The 24,750-nt window shown below is 39.5% G+C and overlaps 1 protein-coding gene across 1 annotated transcript in view; it reads right to left on the bottom strand.

Annotated features, from left to right (window-relative positions):
• Positions 1 to 62: 62 nt before the first annotated feature.
• dtn (transmembrane protein 132C dtn) overlaps positions 63 to 24,750 on the bottom strand; it is a 253,373-nt gene continuing 228,685 nt past the window's right edge. Inside the window, 8 exon segments of the mRNA XM_019056775.2 lie at positions 63 to 3,502; positions 3,910 to 4,519; positions 5,041 to 5,416; positions 5,959 to 6,150; positions 6,693 to 6,875; positions 7,402 to 7,591; positions 8,347 to 8,555; positions 16,845 to 16,988. Coding sequence (XP_018912320.2) covers positions 3,001 to 3,502; positions 3,910 to 4,519; positions 5,041 to 5,416; positions 5,959 to 6,150; positions 6,693 to 6,875; positions 7,402 to 7,591; positions 8,347 to 8,555; positions 16,845 to 16,988 — 2,406 coding nt within the window. The 3' untranslated portion in view covers positions 63 to 3,000.

Here is a 24,750-nt window from a genome sequence, read left to right as displayed (position 1 = left end):
TTTGCCAGATTCAAGCGTATTTTTCAACATCTTAAGAGGGCTAAGTAATTAAAACACTTGCCGAAAGTTTAGTACATTTTTATTTTTACAGCAATAAATCTATGATAAAAATTTTTACAACAATTAATAAACACTTATATTCACAAAACTTAAAATAAAGCAGTAAAAAATTAAAGGGGGTAAAAAAACAACAGTTTCTATTTTTCCTCCCATTTATGTTTGAAAAAAAAAGAAAAAAAAAGAAATTTTACAATAATGACTTTTGGCAACCAACCCTTTTCGGTATCTTCAAGCAATATTTTAGGAAATGACAGACATATGCTATCAGAACATGACTGGAAACTGTTATTCAATTTGTAATGCAACATCAGATTTGCTTAACAGAGACTTGTAGAATTTTTGAGCAAATACAAATGAAACCTGTCTATAAGATTCTTAAGCTTGACTTTTCGTGCAATTATTAAAATGTGTCATCGCCTTATAAGGCTCCTAAATATATTGTGGAGAATTTTGAAAATGTCCTTTCACACAATGATCGACAAAAGAAGTAAACGTTGCTGATATAATAGGAAATTACATTTTGAGTCGGGTTACTCTCAATTTTCATAAGCAAAATCGTGAAAACTTAGGAAAGGGGAAAAAAGTCATGGGTCAAAAATTATGAGTAAGATGCGTCCTTCTTGAGGACTTAGATTTTCAAAAACATGGGAGGTGATAAAATCAGATTAACTAAGGTAAGATGGTATATTTAAGCGTGCCAAAGTCAAAATTTTTTTATGAGGTTTTAAATAGTCTCAAATTTTCAGTTCTTGAATCAAAATTATAACCTTGTCCGTCAGTATTGCTTTATCTTCTGCCAGCCAGGGTAGAAAGCGTAACTGTGCTGCAATGTTGCTAGGGTTGCTTGACATTTTATCCACTTCAAAATAAGATAGATACACGCTACGCATTTTGTCTCGAAAGTCAAAAGGCGTTTAACTTAATTCTGAATAAATTTTGAAGTTGCGGAAAATTGCACAATCCTTGCAAGATTGAAATATACATGCAGCGTTCTTACTTAGTATGGTAGATTTCTAGGTTGATAATTCACTGAATTTTTTAATTTGCAGTTTAAGAAAAAAACACAAGAAAACAGATACTCATAGCCTTAAATTAGAGCTTAATCTACAATAGTCTACTTCATAGTACTGATTATGAAATAAATAAATTATTGATGGTTTAAAAATTAAAAACAATGCTATTCTACAAATATTACAAAATTTCTAAATGAGAGAAAATAAAATTAGTTAAAAGGTAAAGGATGACTAGATGCAAATGGCAAAGGGTCATGTCTTCTTGAACATGACGACAAATTAACAAAACATAATTAGACCTTTAAAACGATAAACAGTAAAAGATAGAGAGCAAAAAACTAACAAATACTTCATTACATTCCTGATGATTTTTTATGAGGTAAACACAGTGAATTTGAACGAGTAAAAATTACATTAAATTTCTTGAAGTGGCTGGAATTATGTTTGATATTGGTTTTTATCTTTTGTTTTTTTTTGCTGTTTTTCTCTCTCTCTTTAAAGTAACTGACGTGCATTATAAAGTAGAAGAAACGTTACAAAAACTGGAACAGTCAAACTTGTAAAAAAATAAATGCATACTTTAAAATTTAAAGAGCTTCAAAAATACATTTGAATGATCTACTCGGAGAATTCTTGCTCAAAAACGATCAGAACAAGAAAGAATAGTTTTTCTAATATCCAGTTAGTTTTTTTTCATATCTTTTGAAAATGATGGAAACAAATCTTCCTTACATTTATGGCAAGTTTATCGTTGGTAAATGATAGGAAATATCAAGTAGCATGGAACAGAACTAGCTTGGTCAATAAAAATTTCATACACTATAAAATGGATTTAGAATCCAGCTGATAATTATTTTGATATGAATTTTATCATGTACCATCATTAATCTACAAAGAACAGTTCTCTTTTTCCTAAACGGTCTACATACTTAGTAATTTACAAGGAAAATTCATGAAAAAAAAATGTCGGACAGTCAGAAAAAAGGAGCTCATTTTGCTAACAATATATGAAAATTAAAAATAAAACAAAAACAGAATTGCTGGATTCAGTGAATTTATTTTATACAAGTCAATAGTAGGAACTGTTGATTCTATAATAATTAAGTCATAAAATTTTAGTTGCGTTACAGAAATTTGTCGTCCAGGTCATCAAAGTGACTGAAACGTGAGAAAATCATGTCAAACTTGTTAGCTGCTCTTAAAATTTAGAAGAGACTGCAGCAAGAAATGTTGGATGGCTGGTAAGTAGTTTCACTAATTTTTGGTCCCCTTGAGAATATTCCTCAACTTTTTAGAACTGTGTCAACTCCATCGGGTGGCATTGACCGAGAGGCCGAGGGGAAGGTTATTTTGTTATCATTGATGCTCTAATTATTTTCTCATTTCTCACTTACAAAGGCCAAATTGAATTATGGAGTGTAAAATTAGCCTCCATTATTAAAAAATCTAGCATAGATGGTAACTTAATAGCTAATGCAACTTTTTTTTTAATAATATCCATTGAATAGCATGGAGGAAACAATACACTCATTAAGAATGAACCTATTTATGATGAAAAGGTCTTTCCCATGAAGATGATATCCACATAACATTACAAAAAGAATAAAAAATTAATGAGATCAGCGAAAAAAATTAAGATCCACAGGTAATACGCGATTTGACTTAAATAACTTACACTGACAAAGTATCCAGAGAAATTAGGTGGTATGGTATCATAGTAACTTCAAGACATAGATACATTAAAAAATAGTAACAATCAAAGTAAAGTAGTAAATAAAATACAGACAGATATTTTAAAAAGTCAAATTACACTTGAGTCGATTAAAATTGATACGTAAGGTTGATCAAGGATTGATCGTTACAAAGTCTTGTGAAAAACAAGAAGCACCGATGAGACAGAACAAAATGGAAATTTTCATGGGTGAAGTTAAGCATTTGACTCTTTTAAATTATCAAAATATTCCATGATCTGTTGATAGTCCATACCAAGATTTAGATCTTCTAATCCTATTAAGTCATCTTTATTTTTGTCTGATGCGGTGTCATTTAAGGAAAACATGGGATTTCCGACGATAGTTGCTCTTTTCACCTCTGATGGTGGACTAGAATATTCTACAAACTTTGCAGCTGCAACACTTGACTCTGTTTCAGCTGCTATTGTATCTTGTTTTTCACTGCTGTTTTGTTTCTTTACGTTTTTTAATTGATCTATATGGCGAGGATGACATGATTCATTTATGTTTCGATGTCGATGATGATGGTGATGATGATGATGATGAGATTTGTGCGATTTTTCTTTCGGTTGTTCAGTGACTGAGTCCACAGTTCGATGCTTCGAACTTCGAGTGTTTCGATGTGGAGGAACAGGAGGCCTGTATTCACAATCTTCTACTGAACCCTCAAGTGGAAGTGGGGGCAAAGGCGGTAAACTGTCAAACAAAAAAAAATGTTTGATTATTGACATGAAACAAAAGTACCTTCATTATTTCAGACAAATTGGGCATTGCCCAGTGAACATAGAATCTTTGCAAATACAGCGTGCACTTGTAAGAGCATAGGTGCAAATTTCTATTGTCGCTGAAACTAACAAAGATAGATGAAATCGGCAAAAAATTTCTCACTTCTTGTACTGCCAGCTCTCTGAAAAGTCCTCGTTTGTAGTGTATTTTCATACACTATTTTTAAATTTGGACCCTTGATATCATTTAAAAAGCTTCAGTTACATCAGCTGAAGAAAATCATTTTTGGCTCCCTAATGCTCTCGGAAATGAATCAACATTTACGAGAGAATATTACGTATTTTGATGAAAAAAAGGAAGTCATAGGATGAACTTACATTTTAGAGGAGGTTTGATGCTTCTTGTTTTTCTTGCAGTAGGTTTTTGAGTCAATTTGAAGAGGAGGAGCGATGTTTTGTTGCGAGGGAAGCTCTACATGATTTGGATTATCAAAACAGGTGCCCAGCTGCAAGTCAACATCTGGATTGGGCGCAGCGGCATATGTTGGATTGGAAGTGATCCTAATTTGCTTGTTGATATTGGATTTCAGTCTATTGGCACTGGCTGGAATCAACAGGCCAGACGCTCTTTCGAGGGTTGCACGCCCCAGCCAAACCCAGTCATGAACGTTCGTTGTGGGTTCCTCATGGTCCCTCTTCATGTTCATCAACCCATTGCCAGAAGTATGGTTGTTTCCCAAGACTGGTATTGTTTCCGGCAGGTGGTCAGGCATATCATTAGGGTGAGGCTTAAATTTAGAGGCGTAAACAACGCAGGAAACAACAAAAACTACGATGGCAAAGCAGAATGCAGCCAGTAAGACGTACATTCCAATTTCAAGTGGGGACAGGTGAACGTTTCCATGTCTGCGTGGATTCATGAAAGAGTTGTGGTGCTGCCTTGCTTGAACAGTAGGTTCGTGGTTGTTCTCATCCTTCAATGGTAAACCTGAAACAGCCCAAAAAAATGAAAAATGAGCAACATGAAATAATGATTACCTTTTTGCTTATTACTTTGTACTTCAAACAATTGTTGGCTTTTAATTAGCCAGATTTTGATAAGCTTTTTCTCCCCTAGAGGATGATACTTTTAACTTTCTAATGAGCTTCATGGTTTTTTGACAAACCTTTATAGAAAGTGACTATACTATGACTGCAAAAATTCCTTGCCACCGACTCATGGTCTCTAATATAATGAAAGTAAAAGTATTTCTGTCTAAGTTAATTTTTTCAGAAAACCTTAGATGTTTCGCATATTACTCCTGGTTAAATGCTAGAGAGGAGGAAAATGTAAAAAACTAAACTATTAATTATTGTGATTGCTATTCAAATACCAGAGAGCACTGATCATATTTTCAACAGTAGTCCCTCTCTTTCTACTCAAAATAATTTCAAAAAGAATGCTTCAATCTGATTCATGATTCAGGAGAAATTTAAAAGAAAGAGGTAAACATACTGCTCATTACTCACCGATCAAAATGTCATTAAGATCTTCCTTGTGCAGTTTTCTCTCTTTGACGCTGCTTAAAGAGCCACCATCATTTTGAACGAATTCAGGACGATCATTTGGGACGAAATCAACTTGAACAGATGCAGTGGCTGTTGCCAGGGGCGTACTCCTCTGTAACTGACAAACCTCTGCAGGTAGCAAAATGGTTTTGAGCAGCTGACCGCTTCCTGGTCCAACAGCAATGACTCGCGGATGAGAGGAAGTCACAAGAGGAGCAAAAGCAACAACCTCAGGTCGAAGACTTTCAACTTGCAAAGAAAAATCCGATAGAGAAATGTCTTGGAGAGGAGTTCGCATCCCATCACTAAACTCCAGATCAATATCTAGTAGTCCCTCCTGAAAAATTCAATGCAAAATATAAAGAAATTAGAGAGGATAATAGGCACCTGTAAACTGTTATAAATTAAGGAGTATCTATTTCGTTTTTCAATGAAAAAAAGAGTAGATTTTGCTCATCAAAGAACGAATTTTGAATGATAATGAAAGTCCTATCAGGACCTGAGAATAGTTAGGAGGAAAAGAGTGGTCAGATCAGCCCAAAACATTTCCTTTTACCAATTCCCAACCTCTCACTTTAAACTCACTTTTTGTTGGTTATGAAAATTCGGCATTTACTGGCCAAATTATGTAAAAATATTGCCATTCCATGGTAAAAAATTTTCAATTTTATGGCAATAAATCACGATTTCATTCCTAATACCAGGGGTTCCGTGCTGCCTGCAGCTACAGCTAGGGAGAAGAGGGCCCACGCTGGACCTGGTTTTTGAAGTAATTCAATGAAACCACAGTGCAATAAAAAGAGGATTTTGTTCTTCATCTCCTCTACAGATACCTACGTTTGATCGAATCTGAAATTAAGTCCGCTGGCATAAATTTACCTGATATTGAGCTGTTAGCTTCCTGGTCACAGACGTCTGAGCGATGAAGCCATTGTCTATGCTGGTATCAGGAGTAATGGATAACTGCAAGCCTGAGACAACATGAACTCGCATTCGAGTGAGACTGACTTTGTCACTTGTTACACTGATATCAGTTGAACCTAAAACTCTTCCTGTGATCGGTGACATCACCTACAAAAAAAAATAGAATGTACCATGAATATACAAATCTTTATTACTTAAAATAAAAAATGCTAGCAGAGCAATCAGGTAGGTAATGGTACCTATAGACTCTTTTAAGTTCTTGCCTTTTGTGGTTACAAAATGTGTAAAGAGGTTGAATCTGCATCCAGTTAAAGAATAAATGTGAAGTTTTTACCCTCGCATTTAACTTCATTCAAAAGTAGATACGAGACATTTTGACAATTTAAATAAAAAAAAAAAAAAAAAAAATTCGGACCATATTTTTAATATTTTTGGATAATACATACTGAATAAACTTTTTTTTGTTCATTCAAGAATGACAAGACTGCAGATATTGTTTGATAACATTTTGAACAAACTTAAAAAAGCAAAATAAAAATAAAATGAGAGACATTTTGAATAAAATACCTAAATTTCCTTATTTTGCAGAGATATTCTTACTCCACTTTTCCAAAACTAATATTTTCTTTAATAATATGTTAAAGCAGCTCGGTAAAAAAAACTGTCAAGAGAATTCCGGAGCTAATTACCTGGACTTTGGTTCTACCCACACTTCTTCCTTGTACAATTTTTCCTTGCAGGGTAGCTATTCTGGGATCTGATACTCTTAAAGATGGAATGACTAAATCAGTCACAGTAAGCCATGTTTGCCGTGATACAAAATAACTGACCCTCCCAGAATTATGGTCGGTTGCAAGAAATCTTGCGTAAACCTGAGAAATAAAAAACAAGAAGATGAATATGGTGTAGGGAAAATGAAGAGCATATCCTACTCACAAAATGAACATGATTGTAGAATTTTATTCTATATCCTACCACTGAAAAAAAAGAGGGAAATTATAAAGAAAAAACCTGGGGAAAAATCCGAAAAATGTTGGATGCTTGTTTAATTTTTTTGTTGTAAAAGTAATTTAGTTGAAAGTTTTTGATTTCTTGGAGCAGTCATTTGCAAAAGTTGCTCAAAACTAGTATGAGGGGTGGAGATACCAAGACATGCAAATTAATTATTCGATACATTAAGTATTGAAAGTAAAAAAAATTAAAAAAACATAAAATGGGGAAATTTTGCACTTAGGGTGTTTCTTTTTGCAATATAATTTTCATGGGTTCATTTTTGGTCTATAAAAATTAATTGCTTCATACACTCAAAAACCTTTCTGTCTCATTCTCAATACATTCAGAGCCAAGCATAATTTCATAATGATGGTGGAAAAGGTAAATGCAGGCATACTCCATTACCTCTACTGGACTTTGCTGGAACCGCAACCTACAGGGGCTGTTTGATTTTTCTGAGTCGATGGAGTTGCCGATATCTTCTGTTACCACAGTGTTGACATTTACTCCACCGATTGACGCCACATTGGTCCAACCACTGTGCTTTTTACTCTTGGCACTTGTCTCATCTGAAGACCGCTTCGATTTCATTGAACTGCAAATATTAAAAGGAGGAAACATGAATTCAAGAGCGTATTAAAACAATGAAAGACTGAAATAATTATGATTCCCCCCTCCTCCCATGGTTTCGGTAATTCCTGCTTAAAAATTGGCCATTAAAAAGTGTAAAATTAACTGAATTTACAGTTAGTTTATGGTTCCTCCTTACGGATACAGTTTTAGTTGTAGGCACGTAAGTAGATAACTGATCATTAGAGGCATACCTACGTAAAAAAAATCAGGGAAAAAATGCTCGGATAGTTTGCCGCAAATGATGCAACAATTCGACCTCTGAGGTCACGCACTCATGTGCTGTTTCCGAATATACCTCTTAGGAAGAAAAAGGCGCCAGAAAGATCGCCTTCTTGTTGAAAAAGTAACACCTAAAGGATGATTTTCTATCAAAAGAGGTTTCTGTTGCCCCCATATCGATGCCTTTACATCTTCGTCCCTATTTTCCTGCCCCTCTCTCCCCTCTTTCATCTCATTTCCTCCTCGTTTTCTTCCTCTTCTGTATCCTCCTACCTCGTTTTCCTCTTTTTCATTTTCTCCAATTTCCTTTTTTTCTTCCTTCCTCTCTCTCCCCTTTCTCAATCCTTTTGGCGCCTGGTTCCGTCTCTTCATAAACTTTCGCAAAGGCGCGGCATAGGATTTCCGATTTAAACGCGAAAGACGGATGCGTAGACATTTAAAACATAAGAACAATAAAAATAAATTTGTAAATTGAATGAAAGAGAACTTCATTTTTACCTTGTAGGATTGGACTCTGAAGGAACTTTCCAGCCTTTAATTTGGCTGAGTTTGAAATCGGCAACATTCAGATCGAGAGGAAACTCGGGCATCCATACGACGAATTTTGCTACCCCGATGTACGTGTCATACTTGACCAAAACCGACGCATTTGAAGATCCTCTCACCTCGGTTCCATCCACGTAGACTGAGCTGCAAGAGGACGATACCTGGAAATTCAAACAGAGGGGTTTAGATTGACCTTAAAATATGGGACTTATAAAATTGAAGCATAAAAAGCTACAAGCCCACATCAATGAATACGCACCCTAACCGAGTTTCTCAACAGTTTAAAAAAAAAATACAAAACCGAGAAGAAGGGATGGAATCTCCATGAATTTAAAGCATTGTTGTCAAAGCACCTGCTCATTTTACAAGTTTTGATGTCGACAAAATTATTGATCAAATGCATCAATTGGGAGCTGTTAGACAGAGGTGCAAGATGTTTTTTTAGCTAGCTGTTCAAACATGCTGCTTGAGTGGAATACCGAAGTATTAAGGTAATATATTTGGTTAAACATGTTGTGATACACGAGCACGAACACGGGTTGATCAGATGGACGAAAAAAGCTCGTAAATTGGAATAAAAAGTGTAACTACCGACAAAATGGGGTCGTTTCTCAAATGATCGAACCTCCCGGAAAGATACTCTCATTTTTATTTATTTCCCTTCTAGGTATATTATACATTTTTATGTCCGAAAGCGCGGGCAAATGTCAAAATCGGAGCCCCCATTTATGTATAGGTACGTCTGTTGCATCAAAAAATGAGGTTCCCTCACGGTGGAATGAATATTTTTTATCATCCAAAGCATGGCTGTTCGAAACTACTTACTTCTAGGGGGAAATACTTAACTTCCCCCTTTTTTAACATCGGGTATAATTTAACTGAGTGCGATTCTAGAAATACCGTCGAAGAGACGATCAATTACATTTCCAACGAGGAGGGGGAAGAATTAGGGAAGAAGTAATTTCGGGGAACGTACCACATTAAAAAACCACCATTAACTTCCAGCAGGAACATGTCAGGGGTGCAAAAATCAGCAATAGGTCGATGCTGTGACACAACTGAATCGAGTTTCATAGGCAGCTTTCTCCCAAATGTTTTGAACTTCAATAACTCAAGATACCTTGGACTCTCACACATAGAACTTTAGAGGAGTTCATATTGGTTTTTCTCTTTTTTTCATTCTTTCTTCTGGATGTGGAGAATAAAAGGTATAGGGACTTGAGAAGTTTGATTTTCATAGGACAAGAGTTGCTAAAATGCACTTTCTACGTGACGTGTCAAAAAAAACAAAATCCTAACATGTTAAGGCCACTTCGAAACTGATCAAGTTTCATTGTTTCACGTTTAGTAACTAAATTAAGAAACTAAGAAAAAAGAGTTCGATTAAATTCTTTTACTTGCAAACACTTCATTATCATTCCCTCCTTGAAAGTAAAACCGTCGATGGACGCTCAAACCGAGACTCGTCGTTTTCCAACCACTGTATTATGGAAGTCCTTCAATCAACGCTATCGGCAATCTTACCTACGCGAGAGTGCATTGTTTTGTATTTACCAGTTGCGCTGATCATATTTTCATTCATCTAACTCTAACACGTGTACAACCTTCAAAGAGGGTTTAGGTACCGTTGTACCTTAGTCTTGCTTGATTCAGTTAATGTAATTTACTAAAAAAAAAAAAAAAAAAAAAAAAAAAAAAAAAAAAAAAAAAAAACCGATCCAGTCAGAAAAAGTGACAGATAGTTACAAGAGAAAAACCTTATTGCATTCAGTGGGTATGAATAGAGCTTTCGTATTCTCGCTCCGTCGGGGTTTATTTCTCCGGGAGCACGCATGTTCTGCTCTTTCAGCGGCGCAAGATTAATTTCGGATAATCCCTCTGAAACTCGCCTGGAGGCGGCACGCTACGCCACGGTGCATAAAAGACGGCGTAAAAAAGGAGGAAAGGATACTTGAGAGACAGGACCGAGGGAAAGAGGGAATCTCGAAAAGGAATGAGCGCCGAATAATGAATGCTTTAAAATCATTAATTCAGGATGAAATTGGAGTTCTGCGCCCAATTCTATGCTCCCGCTCCCCCGCTCGCCCCGCACAAAAATAAACGAGAATTATTTGTCATTTTTATGCACCGAGGCGTTTACGAAAACGGACGGGGCGGAACGGGGGAGGGAGGAATAACAACTTTTTTCCTGGAAACCGGGATGGAGGAGTTTTTCAGCGTGTTCATTGCTTTCTGCCTCGAACTTCTTCATAAATTTGTGAGAATGCTTTATGCGTCGAGCAAAGGCGCTCGTCTTGAGATACTGCGAGGATCTCTCAGAGGTGCTATCTGCTAGGATCCTCGAGGCATCCTCCTGTCTTATTCTTCGTCGAGAACAATCTTGCGGCGAAATGACAAACTGCCACGAGATCCGGACGAGAGGTGAAATGGATCCAAGAGAAAATGAATACCTAGGAACATTCTGAGAGGGAAGAGAAATATATGTTCCTACGAACCGAACTGTTTTCCTGGGGAATCGTTTGAAATCAAAAAGAAGGACGCAGATTGGATTGTCGTCAAGCGTGACAGCGGTTTACAGCAGAAGGGTCGTGACAACATGTTTACCTTTTCGACATAACACGAAAAACTGCCCACTGGTCTCATTACTTTCCGTGTACTTCGCAAATTTTTGCGAAGATTAACCGACTGAAAAATCGTCATCTTGCAGGCAAATACTACTTTACGAATCAATGAACGCGCGGGGAATTGCGTACTTTTCAGGCTTTATTACAAAACACCCTTGGTATGAAGGAAAAAGTTCCGGACCTTCTTGCGGGATTTCCGCACTTTTTTACTAATTCCGGACCGACCTTAAAAAATCAGTACTATTTCCGGACTTGCCAGCAATTCTGTTCTAGTAGACACCCTGGTTTAGGGCCCGTTTTTCTAGTTTCATCACCTATATTATATTTGTACTTCGTCAGTTCTACCGGGAGGTTCACGCAACTACCTCCTCCAATACCAGCGGGCCGATTATTGAAATTGATAGACACAGCTACAGACAAAGAAGACACGAGGCGTATATAACGATCCAATTGGTTGAAATGTGTGGTTCTTACAGACTAAGGGGTTAAATGATGGACTAACTATCGGGTCTCTCGTGGGTTGCCGTTAGTTAGTGTATTACCTACGTCCTTTGTCCACTGCAACCACCCGCTTCCACCAATATGATCCCTCCATAACCATTTTGTCTTCTTTGTCTATCAATTTCAATAATCAGGCCACTGCGCGATGGGATGAAGCCTTCCGAGCTGATAAATCCGCCCTCCAAGAGACGAGCGGAGCGACGAGAATCCCTGAGCAGATAGAGTCGTCGAGTCAGGAGTTACGATAGATAAAAGCGGGTGTCCCGTCAAAGGACACCGACGACGCGGGGAGGCGAGACACGTCTGAGGATATTAAAAGTTCGGACAAGTTGGCAAAAGCTGGGTTAATTAAACTCAACAAGCACAAAAACTCCTCCATGAGTAAGTCTGGGGCTGGACCAGTCCGGCCGAGCCCCGCAATCCCGCATGTCTCCTTCAAGCCACGCTCCCACAGACGGCGCGCGATAAGGAGTTACGCGCCAAGTCAACTGCACGTGCACGATAATGCCGCATAGGGTAACTTTGTGGAGGGAGCCCCGAAAATAAGAGTGCAAAACCACATATCTCCGTTTGCGACGTTGCAAACTTCCGGTCATAATTTATTTTTTCTTTGGAAAACAGTCAACTTCATGAATATATAGATATGATTTATTTTTCTCGTTTCATTCTTACCTTGAAAGTAGCTTAATACATCGAAGAAATTTCAAGCTGTATAGTTGACTTCTTTCTCTTCGAAAAAATGAAATAGGAGAGAGATTTTGAAATACTGCAAAATAGATACGTGGTTCCAAACTTTAGCCATCGGGTTTTACGAATACCCTTAAAAAACACAACAAATGGAGACGACTTTGGGTGGGAGGGGGTTGTGGCCAACCTTCAAAAAATATCATCTTCTGGACTTTTTGCCAACCTTGCCATAGTAAAGACCTGGGTTGAAAATATATTTTCCAAAGTAATGCAAGATATCGATTTTAAAACTGAGCAGACACGTGGAAGTATGTAAAGTGAATAAAATTGACCTTGAAACAAACAAATAAAACCGATCACTTAGAATGATCTGCGAGGGACGTCTGCCGTTTTTTGGCGTTCCTGAGAGCCCGATAAGGCCTACTTTGGCTACGCCAATCAGGATTGAATCCTCCAGTAGCCATAATTAGTCGCTTTTGAGTTGCTTCAGTGCCACCGGACTGGATATGATGAGCTTTACCCGACGGATGGCGACGCGAATTGCCTTTTGAACGGCATTAAGCTTTAGCAAACTGACCTGGCCCAGCAAATTGCGTCGCGAGCCGCCTGTGGAAGCACGGCTCTAGAAATACCGGCGTGCCCGACTAAATACTGAGAGAGACAAATCTCTGAACCCTGTCGCCCGCGAAACGTCACCCATCGCTCCACGTTGAGGAGCTCAAGAAAAGGGACCAAGGAAAAGAGAAAGAAAGACGGAGAGGGGGAGCCAAAGTCACGAACTTAATTCCTCTACGTCGCCACCCCAGCCGCCCCTACGATAAAAAATACAGCGGGTGCAGTGCTGCCGTCTTAAGGAAAAACGCCCTATGGACGCACGAGGGCGGTCAAGTCTCTTCCGATAAAAACCGAATTTTCCTTTGATCGGGAGGTATTGGACTCTATTTTGCTCTGGATCGGTTTAAAAACAACGAATGTATCATGTGTCTCCCTGCTTTCATCAGCAAATAACTGGCAGACCATCAGCCAATTTGTACAAACAGTGTTAACAAAGAAAAAGGTGTTAAGGGCTCGTCCGTCGCAGTCGTCATCCCAATATACCGAAGAAATGCCTCAAGGCGATACCGGTGACATAATCTTAATCTTAAGTATAATTATAATTTTATATGATTAATCATCTCATGTATATTACTCTCATTTTAACTTTGATATCACTTCTCTTTCTGTTTTTTGCTCTTTCTTTCTATTAGATTGTACCACTTAGGCCTTCGTGCCAATATCTGTCAATGTTGGTTTCAACTTGTATGCTCTTTAATAAAATATTATGTCAAAAAAAAAAAAATCATTTGTCTCCCTGTGCACAAATTGGTTTTCACGGCTGAGCCAGACATTTTAGTTCCTGATTGAAAACTGAAGCAACTTCATCACTGTTTTGATCAACATGAATCGATCCGGGATATAGGTAAAACACGTACCCATCGACTCCGATTCGATCGACTGACCCGTGAATCGATCAAATTTTTGCTGGTCATCTAATTGGTGCGGATTGAGTCGCTGCCAATCGGTTTCGGTTATTATTTTTGAGTTAATCAAAACGGTCCCCCCCCCCTTTTTTTTTGAAATTTTCACAGAATATTCGTCATTTTTGCGAACAGGAACATAACTCTATTCCGATGTTGCAAAATTTACTTAAACAATTCACTTTTTCACAAAAATATTATTGTAAAATTTCTGTCCAAAATTTTGCGTTTCATCCGGGAAAAACCGGTTTTTACAGTCAGAAACACCTAACAGTTTTCTGGCAAAAATACAATTAGCGACAGAACAATTATCAACTTTGGAATGCAGGTGCGTTGTTCCGCCTGAAGGACAACGTACCCTTCACATGGTAATCTGATTTTTCCAAACATTCCGAAAAAGAAAATTTGTACATTTCCTTGAAAACACAGAAATTTGGCAACATTCGAATGCTTGTACGGCGTTTTTCCTGAGCGTGGCGGAGCGACGGTGGCCGCGCGTCGGCAAACAGAGCCGCGTCGCCATGACAACGGGGGCATTCGGACGAAAATCTTCCGCCCGCTATATCACTGCCCCCGTCGATATGTGTAAGTACACATATTATTTTCCGACTTTATTCGAATCAAATCCAGCCAATCTCGCGGCGTGAAAACTCATCCGCGGCGAGGACAAGCCCGGAATCCCAAGCTGGAGCGCGGTTATCGCCGCGAAGTCCTCCTGGTGGTGTCGCACCGATTTGAAGGGGCTTCCATTACGATCCCTAGGAAACTTAGGCTCCTGTTTTTAAACTCGAAATAAAACGAGGAAAATGATACTGTGATGTCAAATAGCTGATTGGTTACTGGTTGGTTTTCCTGAAAATCTTGATGATAAATGGATTGCATTTTTCAATTGGGAACTACTATCTCTGGCTCAGTTCAAAAACCACGTGCGTGACATTAGTTTCCCTCTGCACATAAGTGTTTTATGGGTGATCCAGAAATGATGGTAAGTGCCTCATTGCAAAATGTAGTCCAAATGTATTGCCATCTCTTTTGCAAAATGAATCAGGTGAAAAAATTTGGGAACCAACCTGCGTTCATGGAACGCTATAATCGGAGCATCTTTTGATCACAGGAGCTACATGTAACATGATTAAACCATGAGAAACCATGAAACACATAGCTGGATCTAGGGGGCGGCCCATGGCGGCAAATTTTGCAATTTTTTTAAAAGTAGGTATAAAAAAAATCGGATTCAGAAAAAAAAAATACAAACGAGAAAAGACGACTAAAGCTCTCATTTCCTAGGAGTATAGTAATTTCTAATTTTGTCGTCTTTCGGTGATACAAGAGACGACACCTTTAATTAGTCGAGTTTAAAGAGAAACCAAACACGCAATTTGGCTTGGAACGGCGCAGCGCAGAGAGCAATGATGACGAGAACTTGAGATGAAAAGGATAAGCCCTCGGCGCGGCGATCGGCATGCAATACAATATTAGCGCCTACAAGAATGCATGAATACTTCACGCATTGCGTCAAACACAGTGCGGTCAGCAGCGGTCGGCGCGAGACGCATAGCGCCTACAAGTCTGCATGAATACTTCACGCATTGCGTCGAACACAGTGCGGTCTGCGCGGCGCGGCGGCGGAAGTTAAAATTATTAAACCACATTTACGTTTGTTCTTTCATAATTTTTTCGTTTAATACGGAAGGCGTTGTCCAAATAGAAATAAGTTTACGAAACTTGACTTTCGCGCGAAGTCCCGTGAGCTTTTGCTGGCAGTGTTGACAGGGCTTTCGCAAAAAATTTGTCCAACGCGAGTAAGCGCATCTTATGCATCCCTCCCCCTCCGGCACGTTCACTTGATGGTTTTTATTGATGTTTCTAAACGAATGAGTAGGGGGCGGCAAAATACAGGCGGCCCATGGGCGGAAAGTAGGTAAATCCGGCCCCGATGAGACACTTAAATCGAATCCTATATGCATAAATCATTTTGATTTAAATAATGTGTGAAAAGTTCATTGTAGCATTAATACGTCCAATACATATGTAATATTTCGGTATGGGCAAAGTTCCCAAACTTCGCATTTAGGATCGTAAGGTAAAATGCATTTTTCCAATGATTACGCTCCAGTATCAGTGATGGGCGGAAGAGTTTTCAAAGAAATTCGATTGGTAGCAGAACGTTGTGCTTTTCAGCTTTTTCTCGATGCACATACACATTATTTTGAAATTGAAAGCGACTAAGAGTGGCTAAAATAATAAATTTAAGTGAAACCAGAGTTGTAAAAAAGTATTTCAACTTTTGGACACGACTTAAGTTTTGAAATTTGCATTGTGTGGTTTAAAATATGGCTGATTTCGTAACTGATTGCGACACATAGATTGAGACACTGACAGTAGATGATCAGGGGTGAAGGTTGTGTGAAAGTAAATTTTCCGGATGATTTATTTTTTTTTTCTTGCATATTACTACTATTAAAGCAATTAAATCCCCCACATTACTATAATATTGAGAATTCATCCTAGCCAACAGAAAAGTTGAATAATTTCGATCATCGATAGTGTCCGGGTCAAAAAATTGCGGAACCTACCTTTATGGGGGACTCATCAAATCATAACTGGATTTTCACCTTCTTTGTGAATACGTCAAGAACGGTGAATGGGTTGACAAGATTATTTGCGAGGTTTAGCTCGACAAAAAGCAGGGGTGGTGAGGCTGGAGACGAATACTGCCGTGCTAGGAAAAACGCCGTATAAAAATTCGAAAGTTGCCAAATTTCTTCCTACAAAATGTTCATTTCTGAGGAAAGTTATGAATATTTTTCCTCGAAATTTGCAGACTTTTCAGTTGAAATTACGGACGATATCCTGTGAAAAATCGCACGAGAGATATTAACACATTTTCCTGAAAATGCGTGATTTTTTTTAAAAGAAAATTTGGCAACGCCTGATGGCTCATAGGGCGTTCTTACTCAGCACGGCAGAATAAACCGAGCTGACAGCCCTCGTTCCCTCGGTTATTTTATAATTCGGTGAAGTCTCGGGGTGGATTCTTACGGGGTGGCGTTAAAGCGACACTGCTGAGGTAGAAGATTCGATTAGAGAGTAATTATGAAGGAAGCTTCATTAACCTTACCTTGAGAACGCTTTCGTCATCAGAATGACAGGTTGACTGGAGCGTCACGTCGGCAACTTTGCCCGCTTGGCTCACCGTGAAAACTTTCATCGCCTGGGAGACTTGTCGCCCCGTCAGGACGGCCGTGTTCACCACATTCCAGTTCTGAAACAGCAGAATTTCCCTCTCGTTAGCGAATCAGTTAAAAATCGAAGATAAGTATCGGAATCAGATTCGAATCACAAATGGACCGCATTTAGCAAAACGGAACCAAGAGCATTGCAATGTTGCTAAGATTCTGCAACTTCATCCGTTGCAATAGTACTGAAACCATGAAAAAATATGAAATTTACATGGTAATTATTGTCTTAAAGTTATAGTTTATGAGGTGTAAAACAGAAATTGTTAACAAATGATCAGGTTTTTCTTTCAAGACGAAATAAGTAGCAGAATTTTAGCAACATTGCAATGCTCTTGATTCCTTTTTGCAAAATGCAATCCAAATCATTCATTCACAAAATCTCGAATAAGAAAAATCGTGATTCATCATTGTTCATCCCAAAGGCATGACTGAATCGATGACAAGTCATTTAAAAACGGTTAATCCTTAAAAAGTTGATCTTAGGCGGTTGTTAAGCGTGCATTAATGTTTTCCTTACGGCTGAATAAAAAATACGAGGAGCTGTCAATCGCTAAAATACACTAGAAAAAAAACACATTGGATCTAGAGTCCAGACTCTTAAAAAACGACAAGAAAAAGTACTCTTGATTCAATCAGAATCTAGCTTAAATCAAGAACCGAGCCTCTTAATTTAAGCGGGTTTCGTTTTTGATTGAAGCAAAAATCCGATTGAATCAAGAGTATTTTTTCTAGCCAATGTTTTTAAGAGTCTGGACTCTAGATCCAATGTGTTTTTTTTTTTTTTTTTCCAGTGCGGTTAGGAAAAATCGTGATTCATCATAATTTATCCCAAGGACATGGCTGAATCTATGACAAGTCATTTAAAAACGGTTAATCCTTGAAAAGTTGATCTTTGGTGGTTGTTAAGCGTGTGATAATTTTTTCCTTACGGTTGAATAAAAAATACGAAGAGCTGCCAATCGCTAAAATATTCAACTGATAATGGATGAAAGAAAGAGCAGTTAACATTTACAGGTGACCATCTGTAAATACTGTCACGGACCATCCTTTTTCCTTCGGAATATTTAATTCTTTTTGTGAAATTGACAACTCACGAGCCCTCAATGTGATATTCAGGGTTGAGCCAATTTTTTCCTTACGGCTGAATAAAAAATACGAAGAGCTGTCAATCGCTAAAATATTCAACTAATAATGGATGAAAGAAAGAGCAGTTAACATTTACAGGTGACCGTCTGTAAATACTGTTACGGGCCATCTTTTTTTCTTCGGAATCGTTTATTCTTTTTGTAAAATTGACAACTCAGGAGCCCTCAATGTGATATTTAGGGTTGAGCCAAGGTAGTCTCTTCATTTGCATCTAAATCAGATCATGTATGTAAAAGAAACGGCTTACGCGTCACAGGCAGGGCGCAACCCCCTCTTGAGGGGATGATGATGGCGGGGGCGAAGAAATGAAGGGGGAGTAACGGGGAACAAAGAGCAAGGAGCAGAAGTTAGGCTTAGAGGTGAGCGTTGAGGAGAGGTCCTTGGAGGTAAAAGTAAGAGGAGAAATGATTTGTTTTGTGGACGTTCGCCGCGCCCGCCACCGTACCGCAAACCCCTGTTCGTAACCTTTGTGTAGAGGGTCGCTTTGCAAAATCTACCCTTTTGAAGTTTGCACCCTACATTCGGATAAAATACACGATCAAGGGGTATTTTTCACAATGGTGTATAGTAAAACGGGGTATTGGAAAGAAAAAAAAAAAATTAACCTCTTGCAATTGTATTTCAACGCATTTCGACCAAGTTGTTCAGTCAGGGACTGATTTTTATTTTCATCCTTTTTCGTTGCAACGCGTGCGAGCAGCCACCGTGACCGCCGCGTCGGCCAGCGCACTCCTTCCCTCCGCGCTCGACCGGCAAAAGGCTAGTACCGCGCTAATCCGCTAGATGGCGCGCGGGTCTTGTAAGCCATGCCGTCCTTTTTGATCCCGCCTTTCCAGGAAAAGGCTCGGGAAGGTTTTATTTTTACTTTTGTATCCTAAGGAGGATACCATACAGTTACTTTTAGTTCACTCAGATTTTCATTTTGTTTCGTAAGAAGTTCAGGTTTTAGTTTATTGTTTGATCTCGCGAATATCGAGCCGAAACAGCTCCAAGTAGGGTCCCCCGTGTGGCCGTCTAATCCTCGCCTACGTTTGCCGATCTTCTCCCACTGATATTCCAGTGGTGTTTCGGGTTTTCTTCGCTTCTCTTTCGCCATCTCACTGGTATCCAGTGGACGTTTAGATTTCCTACTGGAGTCCAGTAGTGTTTCTAATAGGTTTCTTGCTATCTTTTTTTTATTTTCGTTTGATAGGTTCCTGCTGGCATTCCAGCAGTGTGCCCTACTGGTATTCCAGTAGCGATTCAGATCCGCGTCTTAGTATTAAGTTTCTACAAAGCTCTTCAAGCTTTAAGGTAAATTGTAACGTAGTAAAGCTCTTCAAGCTAGATTTCTAAATTTCATCAGTGTTTTTCTCGGCAAATTTGTAACTCTTGATCTTTTCTTCTTTTTCAATAGCGTAAGTATCAATTTCTCCATGTTCATCTAAATTAGTTTAAATCTTCCGTTCATGAGTTTCTTTTTCGTTTACGTTTAAGATTCAAAATTCTCGCGTTTCCTTTTTTTCAAACCCAGACTCGCTCTGAAGCCGGCTCCGCGCAGCCTGGTATTCCAAATCGTCTCGTAAGACTCAATTAGGGAATCCAGACTTGTTCTGTAGCCGGCCCCGCGCGGCCTGGTAGCCTTTCGTACAATAAAACATACAGTCCACTTTCCAAAATTTACTCATTTCTTTCTCTCATTTATTTTTCTAATTTTATTTTGGGCCTCTGCCCAAACATTTGGTCCTGCTCGGCCCGGATCCGCTGATCCATTATCTTTGAAGTGTTTGAAATTTTAAATGAATATATTGGTGATCTGAGGGACCTCGGAACATTTGATAGTCCGACTTGGATCCTCTGATCTATCATATTTGTAATTTTTGCAGTTTTTCTTTGGTGTTTGTATTTGTTATTTGTTTGAATCTAAGGCAAAAGGTCTCTCCTGTCTTTGTTTGAATATTCTGATTATCAAAGAAGCAGCATGGCATCCGATGATAGTAATGCCTCCCAGGTAAAAGCAAAGAAAGTCACTGACTTAGAGATCGAGTTGATCTGTCTAAAAAATAAGCGGAAAATCTACGGTCGGCAATTAGAGGCTTGTTATGAAGTTGCCGAGCGCTGCCTGGCAGTGAAAAAATTGTCGCCTGAATTCATTTGCCGGCAGGAAGATTCAAGACAATCTCTAAAGAACCTTCAAGAAACGGTCATGTCCTGCTACGAAATAGAGTTACGGTTAAACCCAGAGGCAAGTTTTGATCAAAGCAGCGAGTTGATAGAGCATTTCACCGATGTGTATTTCAAAATTGCGGAGATTAAGAAAAGGCTGACTGATGCACTGGAGTCCACCGGTACAGCTGATAACTCTAATCCGCTGATGAACAACACTACCATCATTTCAAGCAATGCGCCGACACTGCCTCGAATTACATTGAAAACTTTCGACGGCACAATAAGCGCATGGCCGGAATATCGCGCGAATTTTGAGTCTCTGATCCATCACCATGAGTCCCTGACTCCGAGTGCCAAGCTGAACTATTTGAGGACCACTCTGTCTGGCCCTGCTTTAGCACTCGTAAAGGAGTTACCCATTACGGACGTGAATTATCCAATAGCGTGGGATGCTCTTATTGGGATGTACGAGAATAAGCGCATGATTGGTTCAAGCTTGCTGAACAAACTCCTAAGTTTTTCCGCCATTCAAAAAGAAAACAAGGATGATCTATCGAACTTCATGTCGACTTTTGGTGAGTGCGTTTCAGCGATTAAAACTCAGGAAATTGCTGACCTCGGGGACTTTATGACTCTACACATAGCTTTGAAATGCCTTCCTAAATCTCTTGTAAAAACTTTTGAGAGAAGGCAAACTAGAGAGACCATGCCCACGACCAAGGATCTATTGAAATTTGTCCAGAGACAAATTGAAATTTTAGACTTGACGGCGAGTGCACCCATGAGCAGTTCTTCGAGTGAAAGTTCCAAGAAGTATAGTCATGACTCCAGTCCAAAGAGATCTTTCACAGCCACTGCGCACTCACCTACCGAGAAAACTAGATCTCGGTGTCTATGTGATTGTGATCATTTTCTTTATAAATGTCCAAAGTTTATTGAAGCCAGCGTCGACGAACGCAGGGATTTTGTCGAGAAAAATCATTTGTGCACCATCTGTCTTCGCAGTGGAAATCATCAAGACCGATGTGATTCTGGTCTAACTTGCAGAGTGTGCAATGACGGACACAATACTTTGCTTCACTGTGACATGCCCAAAGAGGCCGACCCTCAGCTCTCCGACCGTAAGGAACGAGTCAAGCGCAAGAACTCCTCGAGCTCTGAATCTCAAGCGGAGCAAGAGACTGCAGACTCTTCAGGTGATGAATCTAAGAGAGTGCATCAAGCTCTCAAGTCCAATCCCACCGAGACAGTATTACTAGGTACTGCGGTCGTTCGAGTCAAGGGTGCCGACGGACGCTTCCATAAGGTCCGGGCTATGATTGACAGTGCCTCGATGACGACAATCATTCGAGATGACTGTGCCCGACGGCTAGGTTTACCCAGGGACGCTACCTCTGAGCGAATCATTGGATTAGCTGACCAATCGATCCCTGGCGTAAGTGCCTCTACTGTTTGTATTATTAAACCCAAAAAGTCTGGGAAACCAATATTCAGGAGTAATGCTGTAATTATGGAGAAAATTACCACGCAAATGCCGACCACGAGTGTGCCCGAGCCCGTTAGCTCCAAGTATAGGCACCTACAACTTGCGGATCCTCGATTCTTTGAGCCTCAGGATGTTCAACTCCTGATCGGTGCGGATATTTTCCCGTACATCTTCACTGGAAAACGTGAGACCACAACCCCAAATGAACCGGTTGCTCTGAGCAGCGTCTTTGGTTGGGTCATTGTGGGTCCATGTTCAAAAGGATCTGCAGCTCTTCCGAAATCTGAGTCCTTGTCAAAAAGATCACACCTGGTCGTCATCGAGCGACCCCAAGGTTCTAATTGCGAGGCTACCCCTCAAATGTCCTCAACCAATAAGGGGCCCCCAGATGAACAGGTGTCTGCGAAACCTGCATGTAAGAGACGACGCAAGCGCTCTCCTGCGAAAGGCGTGATGTCAATCAGACCACCCTCAAATAACCCCTTAAGAAGGAAGTCGACATCTCGCATTCTGAAATCTCTTGAGGCCTTACAACCCTCCAAAAGAGTTTTGGGTGTCAGTCTTGACTCTTTTACGAGGCCTTACAACCCTCAAGCAATTCTTTTTAGTTGCTCTTTACTTACTACAATACTCTTAACTTCATGAACCATATTAACCATGTTCTTAATCGAAGCTTCTTTAATTTCTTCCCTTTGTACCCCCTCCGACTTAAGGAAGTTTTTTGGTTTAGAAACCGGGTGGTTTCAACGGGGCGGGTATGTTCAGTCAGGGACTGATTTTTATTTTCATCCTTTTTCGTTGCAACGCGTGCGAGCAGCCACCGTGACCGCCGCGTCGGCCAGCGCACTCCTTCCCTCCGCGCTCGACCGGCAAAAGGCTAGTACCGCGCTAATCCGCTAGATGGCGCGCGGGTCTTGTAAGCCATGCCGTCCTTTTTGATCCCGCCTTTCCAGGAAAAGGCTCGGGAAGGTTTTATTTTTACTTTTGTATCCTAAGGAGGATACCATACAGTTACTTTTAGTTCACTCAGATTTTCATTTTGTTTCGTTAAGAAGTTCAGGTTTTAGTTTATTGTTTGATCTCGCGAATATCGAGCCGAAACAGCTCCAAGTAGGGTCCCCCGTGTGGCCGTCTAATCCTCGCCTACGTTTGCCGATCTTCTCCCACTGGTATTCCAGTGGTGTTTCGGGTTTTCTTCGCTTCTCTTTCGCCATCTCACTGGTATCCAGTGACGTTTAGATTTCCTACTGGAGTCCAGTAGTGTTTCTTATAGGTTTCTTGCTATCTTTTTTTTTATTTTCGTTTGATAGGTTCCTGCTGGCATTCCAGCAGTGTGCCCTACTGGTATTCCAGTAGCGATTCAGATCCGCGTCTTAGTATTAAGTTTCTACAAAGCTCTTCAAGCTTTAGGTAAATTGTAACGTAGTAAAGCTCTTCAAGCTAGATTTCTAAATTTCATCAGTGTTTTTCTCGGCAAATTTGTAACTCTTGATCTTTTCTTCTTTTTCAATAGCGTAAGTATCAATTTCTCCATGTTCATCTAAATTAGTTTAAATCTTCCGTTCATGAGTTTCTTTTTCGTTTACGTTTAAGATTCAAAATTCTCGCGTTTCCTTTTTTTCAAACCCAGACTCGCTCTGAAGCCGGCTCCGCGCAGCCTGGTATTCCAAATCGTCTCGTAAGACTCAATTAGGGAATCCAGACTTGTTCTGTAGCCGGCCCCGCGCGGCCTGGTAGCCTTTCGTACAATAAAACATACAGTCCACTTTCCAAAATTTACTCATTTCTTTCTCTCATTTATTTTTCTAATTTTATTTTGGGCCTCTGCCCAAACACAAGTAGAAAGGGTCAGTTGCCTTGGTCACAGTATCGTGTTTTGATACTCGACTCTTATAAATCACCTAAAAATGATAGGATCTGTCCAAACAGTAACTCTCAACGTTCTATAGTTGTATTTTATTCGGAGCCAACACTCGCAACATGTTGTGAAAACAAGCAACAATCGCATTTTGTTCGAAGTTGTTTTGTGTGGTGGGGGCGCGGCTTCTTTTCGCGCGCAAAACTTGAGAACCACTGAAGCAACATTGTTGTACAACAAATGCAACGTGCTCAGAGCAAGTCAATTTTATGTTTGTTGCCAAAGTCAACGGTGTATCCTAACCTAAAAGTCGAATTTGCTCTCTCACTGGTTGTTCAGAATCGCGTAAAATAAACATGAAAAAAAAACAGAGCAATTCGTTGTTTCGAACAAAACACGACTAATATTAACCGAGATATCACGCTTTGAACAATTCGGTTTATGACGTTATCCACCGCGGTAGCGACAGGTGACACCCTTGGTTTCTTCCACCTCCCCTTCACCTGAGTTTCACGTTGAGTAACCAAGAAACCAAGACTGTCACAACTGCTGACCGAATTATTCAAAGCGCGATATCTTGATTACTACTGAACGTAGAAAACTGCTGCTAGGACAGTTCTTATTATTTTTAAGCAATCTACAAAAATTGAGCACACTGGAAAAAAACACATTGGATATAGAGTCCAGACTCTTGAAAACATTGACAAGAACAAATACTCTTGATTCAATCAGATTTAAGCTTAAATCAAGAACCAAGCCTCTGAATTTAAGCGGATTTCGTTCTAATTCAAGCAAAATACCGATTGAATCAAGAGTATTTGTTCTTGTCAATGTTTTCAAGAGTCTGGACTCTAGATCCAATGCGTTTTTTTTCCCAATGTATGCTGTCGTGCTATTTGTTTTTTTTTTGTGTTTTTTTTTCCAGTGTACTAAAACACGATTTTCTCATCAGCGCAACTGACCCAATCTACAGTTTTTGCAGGTAGTTTTCTCAAAATAAGAGAAAACGACCTAAGAGGTTTTTACACGAGCAGATTTAGTTGCTTTTACCACTTATTTTCTTTCAGACAAGATAAGAAGGACCCCAACAGAATTTCCGGAGGAGTGAATGGATCGAAGAGAGGGTCTTAGTTTTCCGGACGGTTCT

The sequence above is a fragment of the Bemisia tabaci genome, chromosome 5 (genome assembly GCF_918797505.1).
Source record: "Bemisia tabaci chromosome 5, PGI_BMITA_v3".
NCBI lineage: Eukaryota > Metazoa > Arthropoda > Insecta > Hemiptera > Aleyrodidae > Bemisia > Bemisia tabaci.
The sequence above is the reverse complement of the archived record's forward strand: the minus strand, read 5'-3'. Positions and strand labels throughout refer to the sequence as shown.